The sequence below is a fragment of the Terrapene carolina genome, unplaced genomic scaffold (genome assembly GCF_002925995.2).
Source record: "Terrapene carolina triunguis isolate 2854851 unplaced genomic scaffold, T_m_triunguis-2.0 Scaffold740, whole genome shotgun sequence".
NCBI lineage: Eukaryota > Metazoa > Chordata > Testudines > Emydidae > Terrapene > Terrapene triunguis.
The window spans coordinates 2568303-2589894 of record NW_020665091.1 but is presented as its reverse complement, the minus strand read 5'-3'; the positions used below and the strand labels follow the sequence as shown (position 1 = coordinate 2589894).

The 21592-nt window shown below is 48.9% G+C and overlaps 1 protein-coding gene across 2 annotated transcripts; it reads left to right on the top strand.

Moving 5' to 3' along the window:
- The first annotated feature begins 964 nt into the window (after positions 1-964).
- Positions 965-19942, top strand: ZYX (zyxin). 2 transcript variants are annotated; one of them, XM_024200955.2, is made up of 10 exons: positions 965-1118; positions 6379-6665; positions 15214-15395; positions 15901-15993; positions 16482-17015; positions 17351-17495; positions 17598-17767; positions 17992-18170; positions 18394-18514; positions 18714-19942. In XM_024200955.2, exons 2-10 carry the CDS (start codon positions 6401-6403, stop codon positions 18822-18824), a joined length of 1800 nt encoding a protein of 599 aa, XP_024056723.1. In that variant the 5' UTR covers positions 965-1118; positions 6379-6400; the 3' UTR covers positions 18825-19942. The 2 variants fall into 2 exon arrangements, with proteins under 2 accessions (XP_024056723.1, XP_024056724.1); XM_024200956.2 differs by lacking the exon at positions 965-1118 and adding an exon at positions 1555-1566.
- Positions 19943-21592: the final 1650 nt, after the last annotated feature.

The following is a 21592-nucleotide window of genomic DNA, read 5'->3' as shown; positions in this document are numbered from 1 at the left end:
ATCAATAGAGCTGTGTGGGGTCCTCAGGCCTGTAAGAGCATGTCACCAGTGAGCTAAGTGGTCTGTGTGCTGGGGTTTGAGATAAGGTCCTGTCCAGTACTGCATAAATGAGGAATTATATTACTTGCAGTATTGTGGGTTTGGTTGTTTTTTTAAAAAACAGTGTCTGTAGGATTGGGAAAGTCTGAGTCAGATTCTCTTGCAGCTGGTTGCTATGGGGAGGGGGTGGGGAAGAGACCGAGAGGGACCCTGACTCACCAGAGCTGCCAAGTCTCTCCTTACATGTAGGATTTAGTGGAAATGAAGTCACTGGTGGGTGAGGGAAAAGTGGGGGTCACTGGGTGAAGGAATGGGGTGGGGGTTGAGGCAAGGAAACACCAGCTGCTGAAAAAGGAGGAAAAAGAAGGAGGCAGCCCCGTGCTGGGGCAAGAGATAAAACACAAGCCCGCAGGGGGAAACCTAAACTGAGGGGCTTTGACTGAGCTGGGGTCTGGGAGGAAGAAGACAGGAGTGGATTGGAAGGGGCTGGGAATCAGGATTGAAAGCCCTGGCAAATCTCGGGGGGGTGGGGTGGAGGGAGAGGGAATCCAGGAATAGAAAGTAGAAAGGGTATGAAATATGGGCCTTCCATAAGCAGCAGGAGAGAAAGCTGACACCTCCCTCCCCTGAAAACACAGAGGGAAAGGGGGGGGAGGGTAATGAAATGCTGATTTTAAGAGTGGGAGCGCTGCTGTTCCCCCCCTTCTCTCAACAGCCCTGTCTAGTGCATTCATCCTCCCCCTGTTACCTCATTGCCACATTCCCTAGTGAGTGAGCTCAGCTGTTCACACAGCCTCTCTCCTTTTATGGTCAAACAGCTTTGCTTGGGCGAGGCCTTTTTGCTAGGTCCTAGGGAAGTCCTTGGGCCCTATAGCTCCACCCAGAACCACTCCTCTCCCCCCCCCTTTTTTTTTTGGCAGACAGGCAACTGAAGTAAGTCCAGATTGCTGTGCAGGGGGCAGAGAGAGCGGGACGCTGAGCCGCGGGGAGGAAGGAGTGAAGCTGGGCTTGCGTTCCAGCAGCAACAAACTGTTAGGCCAAGGGGCACCAGCCTTCTCTTCCTGAATTTCTCCCCAAAGGTGAGTCCTCTCCCCCACGCTTCCTTTGGAGAAGAGCGTGTCCTGGGTGAAGCTCTTGCCTCTTAGTTTTATTGTAACTTTATGCTCCGAAGCTAAATGCATGTTTGTGTAGCAGGGAACCCCACCCCCCCAATTTCCTACCACACCCACTGGGGCTGAGAGGCTGAACTTGCTGTTGTGTTTTGTGGTCTATGCTGGTTGCACGGCTTGGGCAGTTCTTAGCGTTAAATTTATGGGTTTGACGTCTCTGCGTGTCCGACTTATTTTCCGGGGGAGCCTCAAACTTTTGAAAGCCTGACAAACTATTTGGTTGGCTGGGGTAGGTTCCTCCCCTCCCTGTGAAAAAGAAATACCTTCCAAGTCGCCTCCTTTCTTTTGTAAAGGTTTAGCAATGGGGAAGGAGAAGGGGCTCTGCTGGCTGGTTTGAGTTGACACTCTTCTCTTGTGTGTAAGTGGGACCCCAGAGCCTTTTTCCAGATGTGTTTAGGTGGGGAAAGAATCAGTAACACTTTCGGGAACTCCTCTCCTCTACCTTCCTGGGCAGGGATCTGAAGATACTTGGGCCTGCAAATGTGTGACTGTCTGGAGTTTGAAATATGTTTGCATATTTCTTTCTTGCTGTACAGAAAAGAAGACTGGGTATTTAGTTATGTGAATGTTCACTCTAGGCTTGGCTTGTAGCTTTGAAAGTTCCCCTTTCCCCGGTCCGCTTCCTGACTACAACTTACATGCAGGGCTTAGTGACTGGAATAAACTCACTGGTGGGGGAAGGGAAGTGGGGGTTACTGGGCGAAGAATGGGGGTGGTGGTTGAGCAGGGAAACACCAGCTGCTTGAAAAATAAATGATTTTTCTGTTGCTGGGCTTTGTAACTTTTTTTGCCAGCCAAGCAAACTTTGCAGGATTAACCAGAGTTTGAGGGGGTGGAAATGCGTGTGGTGGGTTTTTTTGTTTTAATTTAAACAAAACAAAAAAACTCCAAAACTGAAGTAAATCAGCTTGATTCTTTCACTTCATATTTTTAATAGCACATCCCCTTTCTCCACTTTCTATTTGGAGGAGGCAGGTGACTCCGTGGGTGCAGTTGCCAGAGTTACTGTATTGTGGTGATTCTGAAACATTTCTCTGTCTTCCCTCCCCACCCCCCCATTACTCCCTGCTTGGTCTGAACTGATAGTCTCCATAGCAGGGATTCTCAAACTTCATTGCACTGCGACTCCCTTCTGACAACAAAAATTACTACATGACCCCAGGAGGGGGGAACTGAAGCCTGAGCCTACCTGAGCTCCAAAGCCAGGCCCTATAACCTGAGCCCTGCCACCCAGGGCTAAAGCCCTCAGGCTGCAGCTTCAGCCCTGTGCAGTGGGGCTTGGGCTTTGGCCACGGGCCCCAGCAAGTCTAAGCCAACCCTGGTGACCCCATAAAAACAGGGTCATGAACCGCTGCTTCATAGGGAAGGAATCATTTTGGAGGATGTTAGGGTGGGTCTTTCCTTCCATGTTCCCTTCCCTACTCAAGGGTGGGATGCACTGGTGACTGGGCCATGAAGTTCAGGTCATGGAGGCAGGAGCCTAAGACAGAGTTGGTTGGTTTCCCTTTGGTGGGTCACCCAGTAGGTATGGTTTACGTCAGGGGTCTACAGCACTTATATAGGAAACAAAGCAGTCTGTGATACCCTTAAAATGGATTGCTTTCATGTAACCAGTGCAACTCTGGCCAGTGAAAGGATCTAAATCTCAATTTCTGCCCCTAATCAATAGAGAGGGGTCATGCATAGGGTAGCTACATAGCCCTTGCTTGAGGCGTTGGTGTCATCGGCCTCTACAGCTACATGGAGTCTTCTGATTATTATTGTAGCTGTCAGGAAATATCTTCCTTTGGGGTTTGATAACCCTAATTTAGGCTCAGGCTTGTCTACGTGACACTCCCTCAGTAATTTTTGTATGCTTGAATAACAGGACCCTATTAATGCACATTTCATAATTGCAGGTCAGGATTGATGGGTACCAGTAGAACAGGGGGAACTATAGCATACATAGGGGGAGGAGAGGTACGTCAGTCTAAAGGCATGTTGGGGAAGCTTCAGTCCCTGGCAGCTCCATTTTCCCTTCCCTCTAGGCTATAGGGTGGCTGATGGACAAACTGAAGATATGCCTTCCTGCTGCTTTTTAAGCAGAACTTGGGATAGACAGGGGCAGCTGTAGGAGGGAGGCTGCTGTGAGGAGAGAGAGGCTTCGGCCTAGACAGAGTATATGGGGAGAAGGACTGCTCTGGAGTCAGGGAGATGGGAACAGCTGCTAGGTATCTGCATGAAGCAGCTGATGTCCCACAATCCATCTCTATAAAGACCAGCCCCATTATAGAGTATGATCATGAGGTGACTAGGATGTGATCTTCAAGTACCTACAAGGGGAGAGGATTTTTAATGGCAGAGGGCACTTAAACTAGCAGGTAAAGGCATAAGAAGACCCAGTGGCTGGTAATTAACCATTGGAACAGTTTACCAAGGTACTTGGTGTATTTGCCATCACTTGGAGTCTTTAAATGAAGACTGGATATCTTTCAAAGTGATATGCTTTAGCTCAAGCAGAAATTAGTTAGAAGCAGAATCACTGGGTGAGAGTCTATGGTCCGTTATGCAGAAGGTCCCAATAATGGTGGTACGGCCCCTTCTGGGCTTAAAATTTGGTAATCTACTCCCCAGCACCCTTATGGATGGTTGATACACCCAGTGCCTGACCTTGGGAGAAATGAGATCTTGTAGTTTCAGTCACTTAGGGCTTGTCTACACTGGCACTTTACAGCGCTGCAACTTTCTCGCTCATGGGTGTGAAAAAACACCAACCTCTCCCACCCCGAGCGCAGCAAGTATCAGTGCTGTAAAGTGCCAGTGTAGACAGATCGTGCACCAGCGCTGGGAGTTGTGCCTCTTGTGGAGGCGGTAGCGTTTTAACATTGCTTTAACATTTAAATGCTTTAACATTGCCAGTGTAGACTAGCCCTTAGTCAATGCTGATGACTCTTCGGGTATGTCTACACTACAGGATTAATCCGAATTTAGATAATTCGAATTTGGGAAACAGGTTGTATAAATTCGATTGTGCGCGGCCACACTAAGCACCTTAATTCGGTTTTTAACCACATTAATTCGGTGGTGTGCGGCCACACTACCCCATTAATTTAAACACAGTAATTCGGTGGTGTGCGGCCACACTAACCCTAATTCGAATTAACAAAATCGATTTAGGCTCTACTCCGCTCGTCGAGGTGGAGTACAGAAATCGATTTTAAGTGCCCTTTAATTCGAATTAACTGGCTCTGTAGTGTGGACGGGTGAAGGGTTAATTCGGATTAACGCAGCTAAATCCGAATTAAAGTCGTAGTGTAGACCAGGCCTTCTTCTCTCACCGACTCTCAGCTGGATGTAAGTATGACCAGGAGAGGGAGGGCTGGTGAGGATTGGTTCCAATATAACAACTAAGGCAAATACACCTCTACCCGCATATAATGCGACCCGATATAACACGAATTCTGATATAACGCAGTAAAGCAGTGCTCCGGGGGGGCGGGGCTGCGCATTCCGGCAGATCAAAGCAAGTTTGATATAACGTGGCTTCACCTATAACGCAGTATGATTTTTTTGGCTCCCGAGGACAGCATTATATTGAGGTAGAGGTGGATCTGAGTACCCCCACAACTTGGGAGAACTTGTATGGGTAAGTGGCCCACGTAGGTCTCCTCAGTGATAGCTGCAGGAGGACTGTTTGCATCGCTGGGGTTGTTACAGCAGCCCATCATCATCCATGCTGACTGTGCAGCGGCAGGCACTGTAGAAGAATGTTGTTCAAAACAAACTAAGTCCAAATGCTGGCATACTTGCCTATGCACCATTGGGAGCATTATTGTGTGTGGTCAGTATGATAAACTTAGTGCCTCTCTGGCCTGGACACCAGCATGGGGGGGAAATCCTAGCAGTGTGGGCTCTTATTAGGAGATCACCAATAGCTCCTGGCTGTTGTGAGTTTGGAAACATCCTAAGGGCAATTTGTGTGGTGGTTTGGGGTGGGGAAGGGGAGGGAGATGGGGAGAGTTTCAGGTTTGCCACATACAACTTAGAGAACTCGCTTTTCAGGACGTGACTGGGCTCTGATCCTGGGAGTGGAAATGTACAGCAAGCTGCATTCCAGCTAGACCCTAGTAAGATACCATCGGCAGGATGGAGCTGTGAGCATATTCTGGGGCAAACAGGAAAGTGCTGCTTGCTGTGCTGTACTAGGCTGCACCCCGAGGGGGCCAGGCCATGGATCGGCTGGCTTTAGGGCAGCATCTATACCGCAGGGGCTGGGAGGGAGTGACTCTAGGAATGTCAGTGAGGCTGGCTGAATCCAGGAGCTGCTTCCTGCAGGAAGGGGCGGGGGCAGGGCCGGCGGGCAGCCGTTGCAGCCATTGAGGACGCTGTAGGAGCTCTTGCCTATTGCTACAATGACAGGAAGGGACAGCAAGACAGAAATGACAGCAAGACAAAGGGCTTGGCTGGGGAATGTGTGACACTATGGAATCGCCCAGGCTTCCTTTTGTTCTGCTTGTGCTGCAGCTGTTGGAGCTTCCCCACTGACCAGAGGGGGCTGGGGGCCTACAGGTAAAAGGATGGGGGTGGGGTTGTGAGGAGAGGGGCTGCAGGAGGAGAGGATTGGACAGAGTTGGCAGGGATGCAGTGGTGATATAGGCTTGGGGCTTCAGGAGGGCATGGGGGTGGTGTGATGCAAGGGATGCTAAAGCTGCCTCTTGGTGTGCAGGGGCTCCAGTCTGAGGTGTGGGGATCTGAGCCATCTGCAGAAGGTTGGCTTCTCTAGCAATTCTCTTCCGCATTGATCCCAGCTTTGTCCTTCTCTTGGTTTATCATTCCTGCCCCTCTGTCCCCCCACGTTTAACCCCATTCAGCAAAGGGCTGAAGGTGGAGAGAGTTTATTGGTGCTTTGGCCAGTTGTTCTTTCCCTGCATCCCAGTGAGGAGAAGAGGAGAGGCGTTTGTTCAGGGTTTGCCTCCAGGTCAGACAGTATTTCTTGCTTCAAAACATATTTGTCTCCCAGTCCTGGGGGCACCCCAAGCTCTACTCATGCCCCTCTGATCTCACTCAGGTGCACCCACCCTCCAATTCTGTTTCCTGCTGTGCCTTTCTCCAGATTCGTTTGCCCTGGTTTTCCTCTGCAGGGTCATGTCTAATCTCATGTCTGTGTCTCCACTCTCCTTCTGCCCTCCAGGTGCTGAGCAGCCAGCAGCAAGATGGCATCCTCTGGTAGCCCGGGAACTCGTATGACTTCCACAGTCAGCATCAATATTTCCACTCCAACTTTCTACAACCCGCAGAAGAAGTTTGCTCCAGTGGTTGCCCCTAAGCCCAAAGTGAACCCCTTCAGGGCTGGGGGTGCCGTGCCTGGGAATGCCTCAGAGCTGCCACTGCCCCAGCCTTCTGGGGCTGGTGCCCAACGTGCTCAGATAGGGAAAGTGGGGGAGATCCCACCAGCTGCAGCACCTTTGCTTGCTGAAGGTATGTGAGATCCATAACTTATTACTCGCTCCATCTGTGGGAGCTGATGTGCGTTCTCAGTGCATATGGTCTGTGTCTGGCCTAAACAATGAATAAGGGAGAAGGAGGGGATGCAACTTGCGACAAATAGATGGGTGCTCACACTGGGAGTGTAGCAGGACTCCAGAGTGGGATACAAAGGTGTGTGTATGGGGGGGACAAAACATGGGGAAGCAATTCTGACCACTTTGATCTAGGTGTTCATAGCATCTTCTTCCCCAAGAGGAAAGGAGGGTGGAGGGGGAAGAGAAATTCTGGTCTCTCACCAGAGTCTGTAGGAATACCATAAATATCAGTGTAGGGGGCGGTTACATTGCAGGGAAGAATTCCCCAGCTTGGCTCACTGTGGGGATAGCTCACACTGTCTTCCATTTCTGTGATTCATCCCTTACCTCCCTCTGTAGCTTGTCTCAGATTGTGAAAGCTCTTCCCCTTTGGTCTCACTCATTTCCTGCCATTTCACCATTGTACATGCCCTGCCTCAGTGGGTGGAGTAGTTGCAGGAGCAGATGGGAGGTGCCATAAACAGGAAATGAGACATAGCGGTTTGCCTCCCTGGGTTTTGTTTTCTCTTGTGTTGAGTGGTTTTTTTTTTTGTTTTTTTTTTTTCTTGTGGGCAGGGTTCTAGTGCTGATGTAGCTTTTACTTTAGCTTTTGATCCCTGTTGGGGCCCCTTTTCACTCCTCTGAGGCCACCTGGTGATTCAGCTCCCATGCTGGACCTGGCCAGTGCAAGCCACTAGGAGTATCATTATTACCCACATTCTCCTTCTTGGCATCCCTGTATATCACCACCCGGTCACTGGGTTTGTCTTGACTAGGATAGGTGGTGTGATGTTAGCCACCATCTTCTAAAAGGCTAGTGTAGACTAGACAATGTCAACTTTAATGTCTGCTAGCTGGTTGAGTTAGTCTAGCAGACAACCTAGCTGATGTTCTAACACCATCTTTAAATCCTGGTTAAGACACAAAGTCACAGAGGAGATGGGCAGTGCTGGGAAAACTTGCCTGCCTCTCATGCCCCCCTTCCCCCTCCTTTTTTTTTGGGGGGGGGGGGCAGTGTATCTGCCTTGACTTCAGTGCTGTTCCTGACCATACTCCACTGGTAAAATGAGAGCAGGATTAGGCCCCCAGTAGCTTTTATTTGGTGGTCAGAATGAGGAACTGAGATGGGGAACTTTTTCTCTTGCCCTCCGAGTTTCTTCTGTTAATTTGCCCTACTTAAATGCTCAGTCCCTGTTCCTGAATTCAGCCCTCTGTGGCTTCAGTATTTCTTCAGATATATTCAAGTTCTGGGCTGAGTGTGCTGCAGCCAGCTCAGAATGTCCATGGAGATGATGGCTTACAGTGTCTGTCATTGCATAAGAGACACTGACTACACTGGGAAACATTAGGTTGGTAGCAGTCTGTTCTGTGTCTGCTCTTCACCAAGGTCAGTGGCTGTGCCAACTCCAGGAAGCTGTGGTGTTGTCCAATTGTGAATACTAAGCAAGAGTAGAATGGGGCAGTAGCTTGATGGGAGGATAAGAAAATTGGGATGTGTGCTTTCTTCCTTCTGAGTCAGTAGTGACCCCAATGCCCCATGGTGATGCTATGCTGCATGGAAGCATGGAGGTGACTGGATAGATGGTGGTTGAGCTGTTGTCTATATCAAATGCTACTTCATTGAGTTATGTTCCTGATGCAGAATTACAGCCCTGGGCTTGAGCTGGGGGGAGGGAGGAAAGAACTTGAACAAAACATTGTAAAAAAAAAAATTTTTTTTACAAAGGGTGCTACATGCTGGGAAACTCAAGGTTACACTTTTAAAGTGGACCTGCAAAGAGTGGTGAAAAATGGGCTTTGTGCCCTTTCTTTGCTACTTTATAGTGGATAAAGGAGGCCTGAAATTCCCTCCCTCTGGGGGAAAAAATGGAAGGTTGTGTGGTGGCGGGTTTTTTTTCCTTCTCCTCCTCTCTTCTATCCCCCCCCCCCCCCCCCCTTATTTCTTGTCTGGGAAATTCAGTCCCTGGACAAATACAACAGTTCAGCCTGGGAGACTCTCTGGTGACTAGAGAACTAGTGAAAATTGTGACACTAGACAGCAAAACTTGAGCAGGGAGGGGACTTTTAATTGGACTGGTTAAAACTTTTAAAAACCCTACTCTAACTTCAGTGAAGAGGGGTGCTCACTCATATATAAATCCATTTCTCTGTTGTGAAGTCATATTTCAGTGTGTTCAAAATTCTGCACAAACATGAAGATTGGATAGACTTGAATCCTTAGTACTGCTTTGTGAAGTACTCATTCTCCCCATTTTACTGAGGAGGAAACTGATGCTCAAGCGTGAAATGACTTTCATAATAGGCAATGTAGCTTTATTAATTAATCTCTGAACTGGGAGTCCAGAGAACTTTGTGCTCCCACTTCTGCCACTGGCTCACTTGGACAAGGCACTGCTTCAAACCCTTTTCCCCCAGCTGGGAAACAGGGATAATATCCACTGCATGGGCTGTGAAACTCACTTTTTGTCAATCACTGAGTCTTGCTGTTTGTAAATCACATACTGAGTCCTTGGAAAGGAGTTGTATAAATCCAAAGCTGCTTTGTTAGGGCCACCTATTGGGACAAGGCTGGGACTAGATCTTGTGTATTGCTGGCTTCCAGCTTTCTGCTTTGTCCACTAGATGTCTGTGTTTCTGTCCAAACAAGATGGCTGCTTGAAAATGGCAGGGTGATCATAAAACACCCAATACTCTCAGACCTTAAAAAGGAGCTCCTGGACTATGGGGAGGTGCAAAAGCCCTTACCATAAAACTCCAACAGCAAACAACAAACTTTCTCATTGATAGCAGACAAAACATCAAGCCAGCTGGGAGTTTCTAGCCCAAACAGTGGTTAATGTAACATTCCAAAGAAACCCCTAGACTTTCCCAAATGGTGGCAAACTTTTTTCTTCCCCGTAACTTCCCTATCTCTAAATTCCCTCTCTGATTCACTCAAAAACTTGCAACAAAAGTCTAAGGGCAAGAGGCTAAAGAGAAACTTCATGCAGATTGATTTTGTGAATTTTGAAGCTTAATTGTGGAGACACTACTCTCTCTCTCTCTCTCTATAACAAAGGCAAAGAAAGAATGCCATGTTAATGTGGAAAATAAATATAAGATCATGTAATGCAGTGCTAACTGTATCAACTTCTATGGCCTGTTTTTATACAGGAGGTCAGACTAGATGATTTAATGGTCTCTTCTGGCCTTAAAAAGTCTATGAAACTCCACCATGCTGCACAGACATAACCAGTATTACACAAAAAATACAAGTACTATAATGTTAAATGGGAAGAGAAAAATGCTACTGCTATGCAACATGGCAAGTTAATATTGCTATAAGAATTCTCTCGTATCTACTATTGAGGATTAAGATCAAGTTAGTGCAGGTGCAATAACTAACAATTATCCTTTATAAATTAAATTAAATTAATGGAGATATGCCATCTCCTAGAACTGGAAGGGACCTTGAAAGGTCATCGAGTCCAGACCCCTGCCTTCACTAGCAGGACCAAGTATTGATTTTGCCCCAGATCCCTAAGTGGCCCCCTCAAGGATTGAACTCACAACCCTGGGTTTAGCAGGCCAATGCTCAAACCACTGAGCTATCCCTCCCCCCATTATGAATAATGGTATGAAGCCATTTTGGTGACTAATTCATAATCTGTGCTGATACTGCACCTACCCTCCTGGCAGATCTTGGTTCCACTTCTGCAAACTGCTTTGTGTTGTTTGAGCAACTATTTTCTTTTTGCATTCAGTCTTCCAGCATTATCTTTCCTTCCTGAGTTGAAACAGCTAAACGGACTTTGCTCAAACTTTCCATTCAGTTGGGGGCGGTGTGTGTGTGTGTGTACGTGCATGCAGAAACCAAGGTTTGAAAATTCCATTTGCTGGTGGCAAGTAGGAAGCTTTCCCTGAGTTGGGGGTCAAATTGCAGGCTTGGAGTGAAGGTGATGGTACTCGTTCATTCTCTAGCTACAAAAATAAGCTGTGCCCACTTGAGGAGAAAATGAGATGGTTCTGTCAATAGACTGTGCAGATGTTCAGAATATGATTGTGTTCCACTAGGCTTTCTGTACTTGGCTCCCTCCATGAGCGCTTCTTTGAACAGGGAGGGGAAAAAACAAGTGGTATCTCCCAACTTGTGGTGCCAAAGTGAGCTTGTCACTCAGAGTACTTCCTTTCATTTTTTACATACTTTGAGCAGTGAAAGAGCTAACAGCGTTGACAGTTAACTTCAATACCAATTGATACTTTAACAAGTGCTTAGATGAATGGGGCAGTGCCTACATCCCTGAGTTCTTGTTTCAGGCTCTCTGCAAACTCAAGCAGACCATGCTGCTACGGTTATGCTTGTTTCACATTTTCATGGTTTTCTTTGCAACCATAACAGTTACTTATCTATTTTTTAAAATGAAGGCAGACATTTGGAGAATGAGAGCAGCTTGAGAGGAAGTCTGCATAACACCGAATTGGCTAAAAGGAAATCTTACACTTTTTCTTAAAGCTGAAAGCTTATCTTATCCCTTGTAGCTTTGAAGAGAAGCTCCCAAACGTGACCCAGCATATTGCTGATGGTTGAGTCTAACTTTCCCAAGCAGCAGCAGGTCAAAACCAACAAGGCTAGACAGTTTCACTTCTGCTGCTCCTGCTCAGAGTTCTGTATCCAGCAGTGGAATGGACAATAATCAGGTCAACTTCATGCTGCTAGTCGGGGTAACTATAAGCAGCAATAGAGGCACTGGATCTAGGGTAAGGGATATAGTAGTGGATACCTCCCCTTCCCTAGCAGCAGTCAGAAGCCTTTGTAGCTTTGGGTTATGGGGAGGAGAGAATGCAAGGAGATTTCTCCTCGCTTCTAGAAGATGGGGGGGAGGAAGAGGGTACAGGTTTATCAGATCTCTGCTGGCTAGAGGATCCCCTAAGCTGGGCCCAGGGACATCTGCCTCATAAGAACCTCAACAACTGGAGGAGAATTGAGCTTTTTACCAGAGCATGATCCCTGGACTTGTAGGTCCCTTCCTCTCATCTCTACCTCTGTCAAGAAGGTGTCTGGTAAGTTTCTCAAGTCCTTGTGGAGACTGGGCACGGGAAACTTTAACCCCAGAGCCAATGCTTCTTTCCGCTACCAAAAAAAGAATAGTGGCTTCCAACAGCACCCTAGTGTCTGGTTTGTGTGATGGGCCAGATAGTTTAATGCAGTCGCTCTCAACCTTTCCAGATTACTGTATCCCTTTCAGGAGTCTGATTTGTCTTGTGTACCCCCAAGTTTCACCTCACTTAAACTGCTTGCTTAATGAAATGACAAATACAAAAGTCATAGCACACTAGTACTGAAAAATTGCTTGCTTTCTAATTTTTACCATATAATTATAAAATCCACAAATAGTACAATGTACTTACATTTCAGTGTAATAGGAGTTGTTTATACTGCTCTATATACTAACTAAAATTTCATACAGACTTCGCTATTGCTTTTTATGTAGCCTGTTGTAAAACTAGGCAAATATCTAGATGAATTGATGTACTCCCCTGGAAGACTTCTGCATACCCCCAGGGGTACATGTACCTAGGATTGAGAACCACTGGTCTAATGCACCAGTTCCCAAACGTGTTGTCCATGTGTACTTGCTGGCAAGTTTATATGGTGCTGTCTGCTTGACTTGATCTATATAGTCTTCTAAACTCTTCATTGCAAAAAGCCTGGGTGCCTGCAAAAGTACTGGGAAATGAGGAATAGGCACTTTAACCTTCTGTCCTAATGGGATCTGCTATGTAGGAGTAAGAGAGGAAATGGGAGGCCATCTGCTAGTGGGAGAGGATCAGGCATTGGAGAAGCATGTGCAGGAGACTGGGGGGAGAGGACAAAATGGCTGGGAAGGGAGATATTTAAATAAGGGTGAACATGCATGGTGGTGTATGCACACCCCTTCCCCTGCCAGGGTGGATAGTGGGTGTGTGGACACTGTGGTTACTATCTACCCGACTGTCTCATACCTTACCACACAGAGGTCCAAGGGCCAGAGTGAAAGCAGCGGCCCTTGGGTTCGGGGCAGCATGGCCTAGTGGCCATTCTTCAAGGGGCTGCTACCAGGGGGTGGCGGCCCAGGTAGTGGGGCTTGCGCCCACCTGACCCCGACTCAGGACCCTATCAGTGGTGGAGTGGTCCACCCCTGGGTCAGCAGGGAATCCCAACGAAACATGCTGACCTCACGCAGGTGGGGGATATCACTTGCTCACTCTCCCTGAGTCGCTTTCTGAAGCTGTAGTCCATGGGCTATCGGGGTCTCTGGGCTCTTCAGCACAGGTAATTCCCTGGGGCTTCATTAGCCACAGATCTCCAGTCTGGTTCTTGGGATCTCTGGCTCCTGCAGGCAAGGGCTGTGATGGCTTCTCAGCTGCAGACTCCACCAAAGGTCCTCCCTCTCCGGCAGTCAGTCCAGACTGAGCTGCTCCCTTTTATACTGGCATAGCACTTGGAGCGTGACCAGTATGGTCTGAGGGGCAGGACTTCCTCTGCCCATAGTGTGGTGTTAATCCCTTCCAGCCCAGTGTGGGGTATGCATACCCCATCACAATGTGCCATATCAATTAAAAAAAAAATCAGCTATCTCAAAGGAGACCTACTTTTTGTAAAAATGATTGGGATAAAATATAACATGGTTTTATAAAAGGTAGATCATGCCAGACCAACCTCATCTCCTTCTTTGAGAAGATAACCAAGTTTTTAGACAAAGAAAATGCAGATATACTCTGCCTGGGTTTCAGTAAGGCATCTGATACAGTTATACATGGGAAATAATTAGTTAAATTGGAGAAGATGGGGATTAATATGAAAACTGAAAGGTGGGTAAAGAACTGGTTAAAGGGTAGACAATTGATTATACTGAAAGGTGAACTGCCACTCTGGAGGGAGGTTACTAGTGGAGTTTCTCAGGGAGGGGTCTTGGGTCCAGTCTTATTTAACACAGATTGCTGGCCTTGGCATAAAAAGTGGGAGCGTGCTAATAAAATTTGTGGATGACACAAAGTTGGGAGGAATTGCCAATATAGAGGAGGACCAGAATATCATACAATAAGGTTTGAATGACCTGTAAACTGGAGTAATAGAAATGGGATGAAATTTAATAATGCAAAGTGCCAGGTCATGCATTTAGAGAATAACAAGAAGAAATTCTCCTGTGAGCTGGGGATGTATCAGTTGGAAGAGACAGAGGAGAAAGACCTGGGTGTATTGATTGATCGCAGGATGACTATGGGCTGTCAGTGTGATGCGGCTGTGAAAAAGGCTGATGCATCAGGTGAGGTATTTCCAGTAGGGACCAGCAAGTGTTAGTACCATTATACAAAGCACTGGAGAGACCTCATCTGGAATACTGTGTGTAATTCTGGTCTTCCATCTTTAAGAAAGATGAATTCAAACTGGAACAGGTGCAGAGATGGTTTACTAGTATGATCTGAAAAATGGAAAGCCTTCCTTACGAGAGGAGACTCGAAGAGGCTGGCTTGTTTAGCCTAACCAAAAGAAGGGTAAGGGGAGATATGATAACTCTCTCCCTCCCCGGTATTTATAGAGAGCAAAGAGCCAGTGTTGACACAAGAACAAATAGGTATAAACTAGCCACAACAAGTTTAGGCTTGAAATTAGACAACTTTCCAAGGGGAGCGATGGGTGGGGGGGAGGAGAATCTAACTAGCTTCAAGATTGAGTTTAAGTTTATGGAGGGGATGGGATGATGGGGCATATGGCCTATCAGCAACTGCCAGTAGCAAAAATATCCAATGGCTGAAGATGGGACTCTAGATGAGGAGGGCTCTGAGTTACTTCAGATAATTCTTTCCCAGGTGTGGGGCAAGAACCACCAGCCAACATGCTCAGGGTCTAACAACTGATCACCATATTGGGTTGGGAAGGAATTTTCCCATAAATCAGATTGGCAGATACTGTGGGTTTCTTTCACCTTCCTCTGCAGCATGGGGTCCGGGTCACTTGCTGGTTTGAACTAGTGTAAATGGTGAATTGTCTGTAACTTGAAGTCTTTAAACTGCATTTCAAGGACTTCAGTAACTCAACCAGAGGTTATGGGTCTATTACAGCAGTGGGTGGGTGGGTGAGGTTCTGTGGCCTGCAATGTGCAGGAGATCAGACTGGATGATCACAACGGTCCCTTCGGACCTTAAAGTCTGAGTCTAAAATGCATCAAATGCTTTGGTAACTCTCAAAGGTGCACAATTACTGTGTTTGTCTTTTATGCAATGGCAAATGTGTTGGGGAATGGTCTCTGTGTGATGCCAAGCTTGTGAGAGTTGTGGGATGGGAATTAGAGACCCCATAGTTTGACCGTTCTTATGTCCCTCCTCTGGAAAGCACTCGATCTTCTGTCTGAGTGTTGCTGGAGAAGCATGGTCAAAACCTGCCCCCCCTTTTTTTTTTTTTTTTTTTTTTTTTTTCTTTAACAACCCCTTCTTCTTCCCTGCAGAGCTGCCACTGCCACCTCCACCCCCTCCAGGAGAGGAGACAGTCATCTCCCCAACCTGTGCTTTTCCCCCACCCCCACCGCCATTCGAAGAGCCCTTCCCCCTGGCCCCAGAAGAGGTTTTTCCTTCTCCCCCTCCCCCCATGGCTGACGAGGGGCTTGTGACTGGGGTGCCTGCCCCACAGGTAAGTATAGCTATAGCTGGTCTGGGGTTCATTTCTTAGGTGGGCCACTCTAGTTCCCAGTGTTCTGAACATGTGCAGGCACTTGGCAGGGCTGTATGGCCTTGAGTCAACATCTCTGCACACACACCTCAGCACTGGGAAGATGCTGGGAGCAGAGAAGCTCTCTCACTTCAGGCACCTTCTCGGTATTTTCAGAGTGCTTTGTTCCTGGGGAAGTCACTACTGTGGCACCATCTGTCTGGGCCTGCATTCCGTACTGCCCACAGTGCTTGCATAGCATGCACCTAACCCCCACCGTCCCCTCCAGCTTGCCTCTCACCCAAAATCAGTTGTAGGATTATGCTGTGATCCCAGGCCAACAACATTCTGACCCAGCAGAGGACTGTGGGGTTGGGAACCTCACGGTGGGATAGAGGATGCCCCCAGGTTTGCAGCTGTTCCTGATAGGGGTGAGTCACGTAACATGCCCTATTTATCTTTCCTCCCCCATTGGTTGGTGACACAGGTGCGTGGGAAGATGAACAGCATTGATATGGAGATTGACTCGCTGTCCTCAATGCTGGATGACATGGAGAAGAATGATCCCTTCAAATCCCGGGTGAGCTGCCCTCCAGGTTGCATTGTATTCTCTGGATGGGTCATGTTGAAGGGGAGGGGTGGTAGGCTGGTTTCACTAGGAGTAATGTGGGGTCAGGGGGATGGCTGAATGGGGATTGTGTGGTAGGGGCCATTACTGAAGTAAGAAATGGATAGATAAACCATAGGGGGAGGGAGCATAGCTGGAAGGGGGGAAAAAAATCTGTTGCAGCATAGTCAGGGATGTTTAGTGGATTGAAGGGGTAGCCAGATAGATGAGGTGGGGTGTGGAGTCAGGGAGGAGAAAGAAGGGCAGCTCTAGCCTCCCCTCAGTCTGTGGGAGTGGATGAGCTCAATGTGTGTCTGAGGTTGGGGATTGCCTCAAGCAGCGATGCAGACTCTCCAAGTACCTTATGCTGAAGTGCCTCAACACACCCTGCAAAGCATGGTAGATAATCACTTGCATAATACTGATTGGCTGTCTGTTCTCCCCATCTCTTCTCCTTGCAGGTGTCTCCAGGATCCACAGCTCCCCTGGAAACACCTTCTGCCCCTAAAGGCTATGTAGAAATTATGGCTGCACCTAAAGATCCCCCAACTCCTGCTTCTTTCCCCCCCAAGTTCACCCCAAAACCCAGTGGAGGATTCATGCCAAAACCCTCTGAAGTGGATGTGGTCCCTGCACCAGCACCTTGGGCAGCCCCACTGCAGCGTAGAGACCCCCCAGCAACGCAGTCCAGAGCACTAGCCCCATCTGCGCCCCTTCTTCCCTCAGCCCAGCCTGCCCCTAAATTTACCCCATCCCCTGTTGCCAGCTCCCCCAAATTTGGATCCAAACCAGCTGCTGGTGCTTCTGGGGTCCCCACAAACTCCATGAGATTTACTCCCCCTCCCCCTACTCAGACCCGATTCACAGCCCCTTCAGCTATGGGCTTGGCCCCAAGGCCCCAGCCTCCCAGTTTCACCTATGCCCAGCAGCGGGAGAGACCTCAGGTGCAGGAGAAGCCACATCCCACAGGACAGCCTGCTGCCCCACGGGACATGGTAAGGAGCAGAGCCATGCTCCAGATGGCTTGTGACAGGGAATGTGTCAGGGATGGGGGGAAAACGGGGTTCCCTCCAATGTGAGGAAAGTTAGTACTCATCTGAGAGGGAGCAGCTGAGGAAGAGACTTCACTGTATCTTATTTGAGGGGAGGGGGCAGGCAGTAGGTGGAGATGGGTATTCCCCAGAGATACCAGGGAAGGGGGCAGGCATTGCAGGGTGCTCCTGAGAGATACTGTGCCAGTGGGGAAAGGGGCACAAACATGGGGGGAGAGGGGGCTCCCATCCCCCAGTAACTGCTTTCTGGCGCTGAATGTCTTCCCCTCTTTCTGCAGCACAGGGCTCCTGTGGGCACTGGTTCAGAGCCCCCCAGGGGAAACTCCTCACTGACCATGAAAGAGGTGGAGGAGCTGGAGATGCTGACCCAGAAGCTCATGAAGGATATGGAGAACCCACCCCATGCAGAAGCCTCCACTTCTGGTGGGTGCTGGCAAGTGAGGTCCCCCTGTGGAGAAGCTGAGTATTAGTCTGGGTTGTGGTGGCTATCCCCCTTCTCTAACCTTCTCCTCCCTCCTATGGCAGAGCTGTGCGGCCTCTGCCGGAGGCCCCTGTCCCGAACTCAGCCAGCTGTGCGAGCTCTTGACCATCTCTTCCACGTGGAGTGCTTCACCTGCTTCAAGTGTGAGAAGCAGCTGCAGGGGCAGCAGTTCTACAATGTGGACGAGAAGCCCTTCTGTGAGGACTGTTATGCTGTGAGTGATGGGGGGGGCCCAAGGTGTGGGGCATTGCTGTGTTGGAAGGGGAATGGGCATAGGGGTGCTGCTATGCTGTGAGTGGGCACAGCGCTCTGTGTGGCTGGCCTGCCCCAGTCTTCCCTCCCTCAATTGCCTGAAGGAAGGTTGACCCTCCTGTCCAGGGATTACTGTTGGGTTGGGCTGCTCTTATCTCTGGCTCATTTGCCCTGTCCTCTCCCTAGGGTACCCTGGAGAAGTGCAGTGTCTGCAAACAGACCATCACAGACCGGATGCTGAAGGCCACAGGCAACTCGTACCATCCCCAGTGCTTCACCTGTGTGGTGTGCCAGACCCCACTCGAGGGGGCATCTTTCATTGTGGACCAGGCCAATCAGCCGCACTGTGTGGATGACTATCACAGGTAGGCAGGAGGCATCTGGCCAGAGGAGGAGCCAGCCCCACAGGCAGGTAGTCTCCCAAGAGAGGGGAGCCACTCTTCCCCCCCCCCCCCCCACTCGCTCATCCTTGCTGCAGGGAGGCCCTCTTCCAGGCTCGGCTGCCTCTCAGCTCTCCTGCACTGTTTAACTGGATCCCCATTGGGAAGGCTGCTGTTGTCAGTGTCTCCTCTCCTCTGTGTGCTGCAGGAAGTATGCCCCTCGCTGCTCTGTCTGTGCTGAGCCCATCATGCCAGAGCCTGGAAAGGATGAGACGGTACGTGTGGTGGCCTTGGAGAAGAACTTCCACATGAAGTGCTACAAGTGTGAGGTAACCAGCTTCTCCTCCAAATCTCCCTCCATTTCCCCTACGTCCATCTCCTGTCCATGTCTCTCTATGGCATTGTCCTGTTCTGAAGCCTGTCAACCCTCCTACGGGGCCCTCCATGTGCATCTGTCTTCCCGCACCCTGTGTCTCGTTCACATTAGTGTTAGTTGTCACTGAACTTCCTGTCATCTTTTCCCCCCAGGACTGTGAGAGGCCCTTGTCTATTGAGGCAGATGAGAACGGCTGCTTCCCCCTGGATGGTCACGTACTGTGTATGAAGTGTCACACCACTCGTGCCAAAGCTGCGTGCTGAGGGGCTTGGAGTGGGGTATGCCCCTGATACCTCTCCTCCCCCATGCCAATGGCCTGCATTCCCCTGCTCTCAATGGTCCAATCCCTTTGCCCCACAGGGCACATTCCTACTTAAAGATACCCTGGCAATGATCCTTCCTTCACACAGGGATCACCACCCCATATCCCCTCCTCCATGCCAGGATCCCCCTCTGCAATGCCTGCTTTTCCTGGTCCCAGTGCCTTCCAGACTGGGGAGTGTGGGAGATCCCTCTGTTCCCCCTAAATTGCTCTAGAATGGACATTTCAATAGTCCTGGAGGAAATAGGTTGGCCTCTCCAACTCTGTGCTCTCTCACTCCTTCAGCTCCACCTGGTAGAGCTAGGCAGAACTACCTAGTGGTTGTGTCTGAGGCTAAAGGTATCTTTGCTCCATGGAGCAGTACACGTATTTGACACTGTGAGATGAAGTGCCCGTCTCTTCAGTGCTCCTTTCTCTGCTGTCTCCCTCTCACCCACATCTAGGAGCATAGGCATATTTCTGAGAAGAGTGGAGACAGAGCTTGGTGGGTGGCCTTGCTCCCTGGGCTGGAAAGAGTTAATCTAGGTTATAGCTTTCCTGCCTCTGTCAGATCTCACCAGCTGGCTGATCCTGTCTAACATTTTCCCCTGACAGATAAACCTGTCAGCCTGGGGAGGGGCCTCTCACTGGGTTTGGGACCCTCTTCCTCCCCTCCCAGAAGGTCTCTACTCCCCATTTCCTTTCACTCAGTGTCTTCCTTGGTGCTTGGCCCAGTCGCTTGGCATAGCAAACTATCCAAAGGATTTGTGTTTACACAAAGGACTCCTGGAGCTCCTTGTGGGGGCTGCCAGCGTCCAGTAGGGAATGGCCCCAGGGTGTGGTATGAGGATTCACTGCCAGCACAAGGTTGGAGGAATGTCTCCCCAGGTACCAATAGGCATTGCTCACTGTTACTGGGAAGGCTGCAGTGATAATTGCGATGTCCTAATTAGCCCTGCCTGTCACTAGGGTGATCCCCTCTTCCTGGGCTGGAATCACTCTCTGACTGAACCAGCATTTTGGATATTGTACTTTCCAGCCACTGTGTGCATCTAAATAAAATTTTTTTATTGAAATCTCCTCCTTGGTCTGTTAATCCAACCTTGTGCATGAGAATCACCATGTTCCACCACCATACAGCTATGAGATAGCATTGCTGTCCCAGCAACTGTCGGTCACTTCCCCATTCTGCACCTGAACCCTGGGGCTATGGATTCTGCCTTTGCACTGGCAATGAGAAGGTCTGGGTCTCCCCGCCCTCTATTGTTAGCTTCCTGTTCAAACTGTGTAAGCTGAAGAGCTCAAACACTCTATGAAAATCTGGCCCTTAGCTCAAAGGTATTTAAACATATATTGATGCAGATAAGACACCTGCTTAGATACCTAACTTCTGTTGAAGCATCTCTAGGAGCCTTAATACCTAATATCTGAACCTAAAGCCCTCCATACTTTTGATTAGGTTAATTGTTTGTTCTCTGGACCTTCTCCAGAATTGAATGGTGCCCAACCCTGAATGCACGTCCTTCTTTGGAAGTACCATAGCGTCTCTGGGCTCTTTCACAATGCTCCTGTTGTATCTTCTGATTTTTTGACACCTAAATCTTTTTATGGATCTAGCCTAAATGACACAGATCTTCAAATCTCCACTCAACTACTGCCTAATCCTCTAGGCACCTAAACTTCCTCTACTAAAGTCCCTTTGGTGCCAAGTTTCTGCCAGTGAGCATGTGCACAGCCTCTTCAGTTGAGGTGCCCAGGTGCTTATCTCACACTTAAGCACCTGTGGGATCCTCAGGTGGGGAAACACCTACTTTATGTTGCCTGTGGGGCCTGTTCCAATCAGAGTTTTCTCCAAGCATGCCAAACTCCACATAAAATGGTGGGAGGGGAGAGTAGTGGTGCTGCCCCCTCTAATTCTTAGCCCACTGGTTAGAGCTCTCAGCTGGGATGTGGGAGACAGGGTTCAGTTCCCTCTCTGCCTGATGTGGAGAATGGAATTAAATTTGGGTCTCCTCTTACTCCCCCTCTCCCAGCTGCAAAAGAATGCCCTAACCACTGGTCTATGGAGTCCTCCTTTCTCTGGTCTTAAGTACTTACACAGTAGAACAGCTCAAACAAGAGAATGAGAAGCATGCCCCAGAATACCCCATAGACCTAGGGCATCTGCATGGGAATGGGGGTGGGGTGGAACACAAGTTCCAGTTTCTTCACATCAGGCAGAGGGGGCAATTGAGCCTGGGTCTCCCACAGCCTGGGTGAGTGCTCTAACCCCTGGGGCAGAAATTATAAAGGGGGAGGAACAGCACCACCATCTCACTGTTTGTGTTTAAAAAACAAAACACCACTTGCCTAACCCCAGAAGAGGGGTTTGTGGCTGTGACTCCTGAGCAGAGATAGGCACCTGTTAGCTCTGTCTAGTGTCTCTGCAGCACTCACAGGAGTGAAAAGCAGGAAAATCTTTAGATGCTATAGTATGTACCTGGGACTCTGCTACACATGGTGTAGCAGTAGAGAATGAGGAGGGGCCAGTTTCTCAGTCATTTTTCTGAGTAGAACCACATTGTCTCCCTCACTTGCAACATGTTTTGTGATTAACCAGTACAGTATGTAGGTTGCCTTATTTTTATGATTCTAAACGCATACTGTGAGAATCCTAGAATATCAGGGTTGGAAGGGACCTCAGGAAGTCATCTAGTCCAACGCCCTGCTCAAAGCAGGACCAATCCCCAG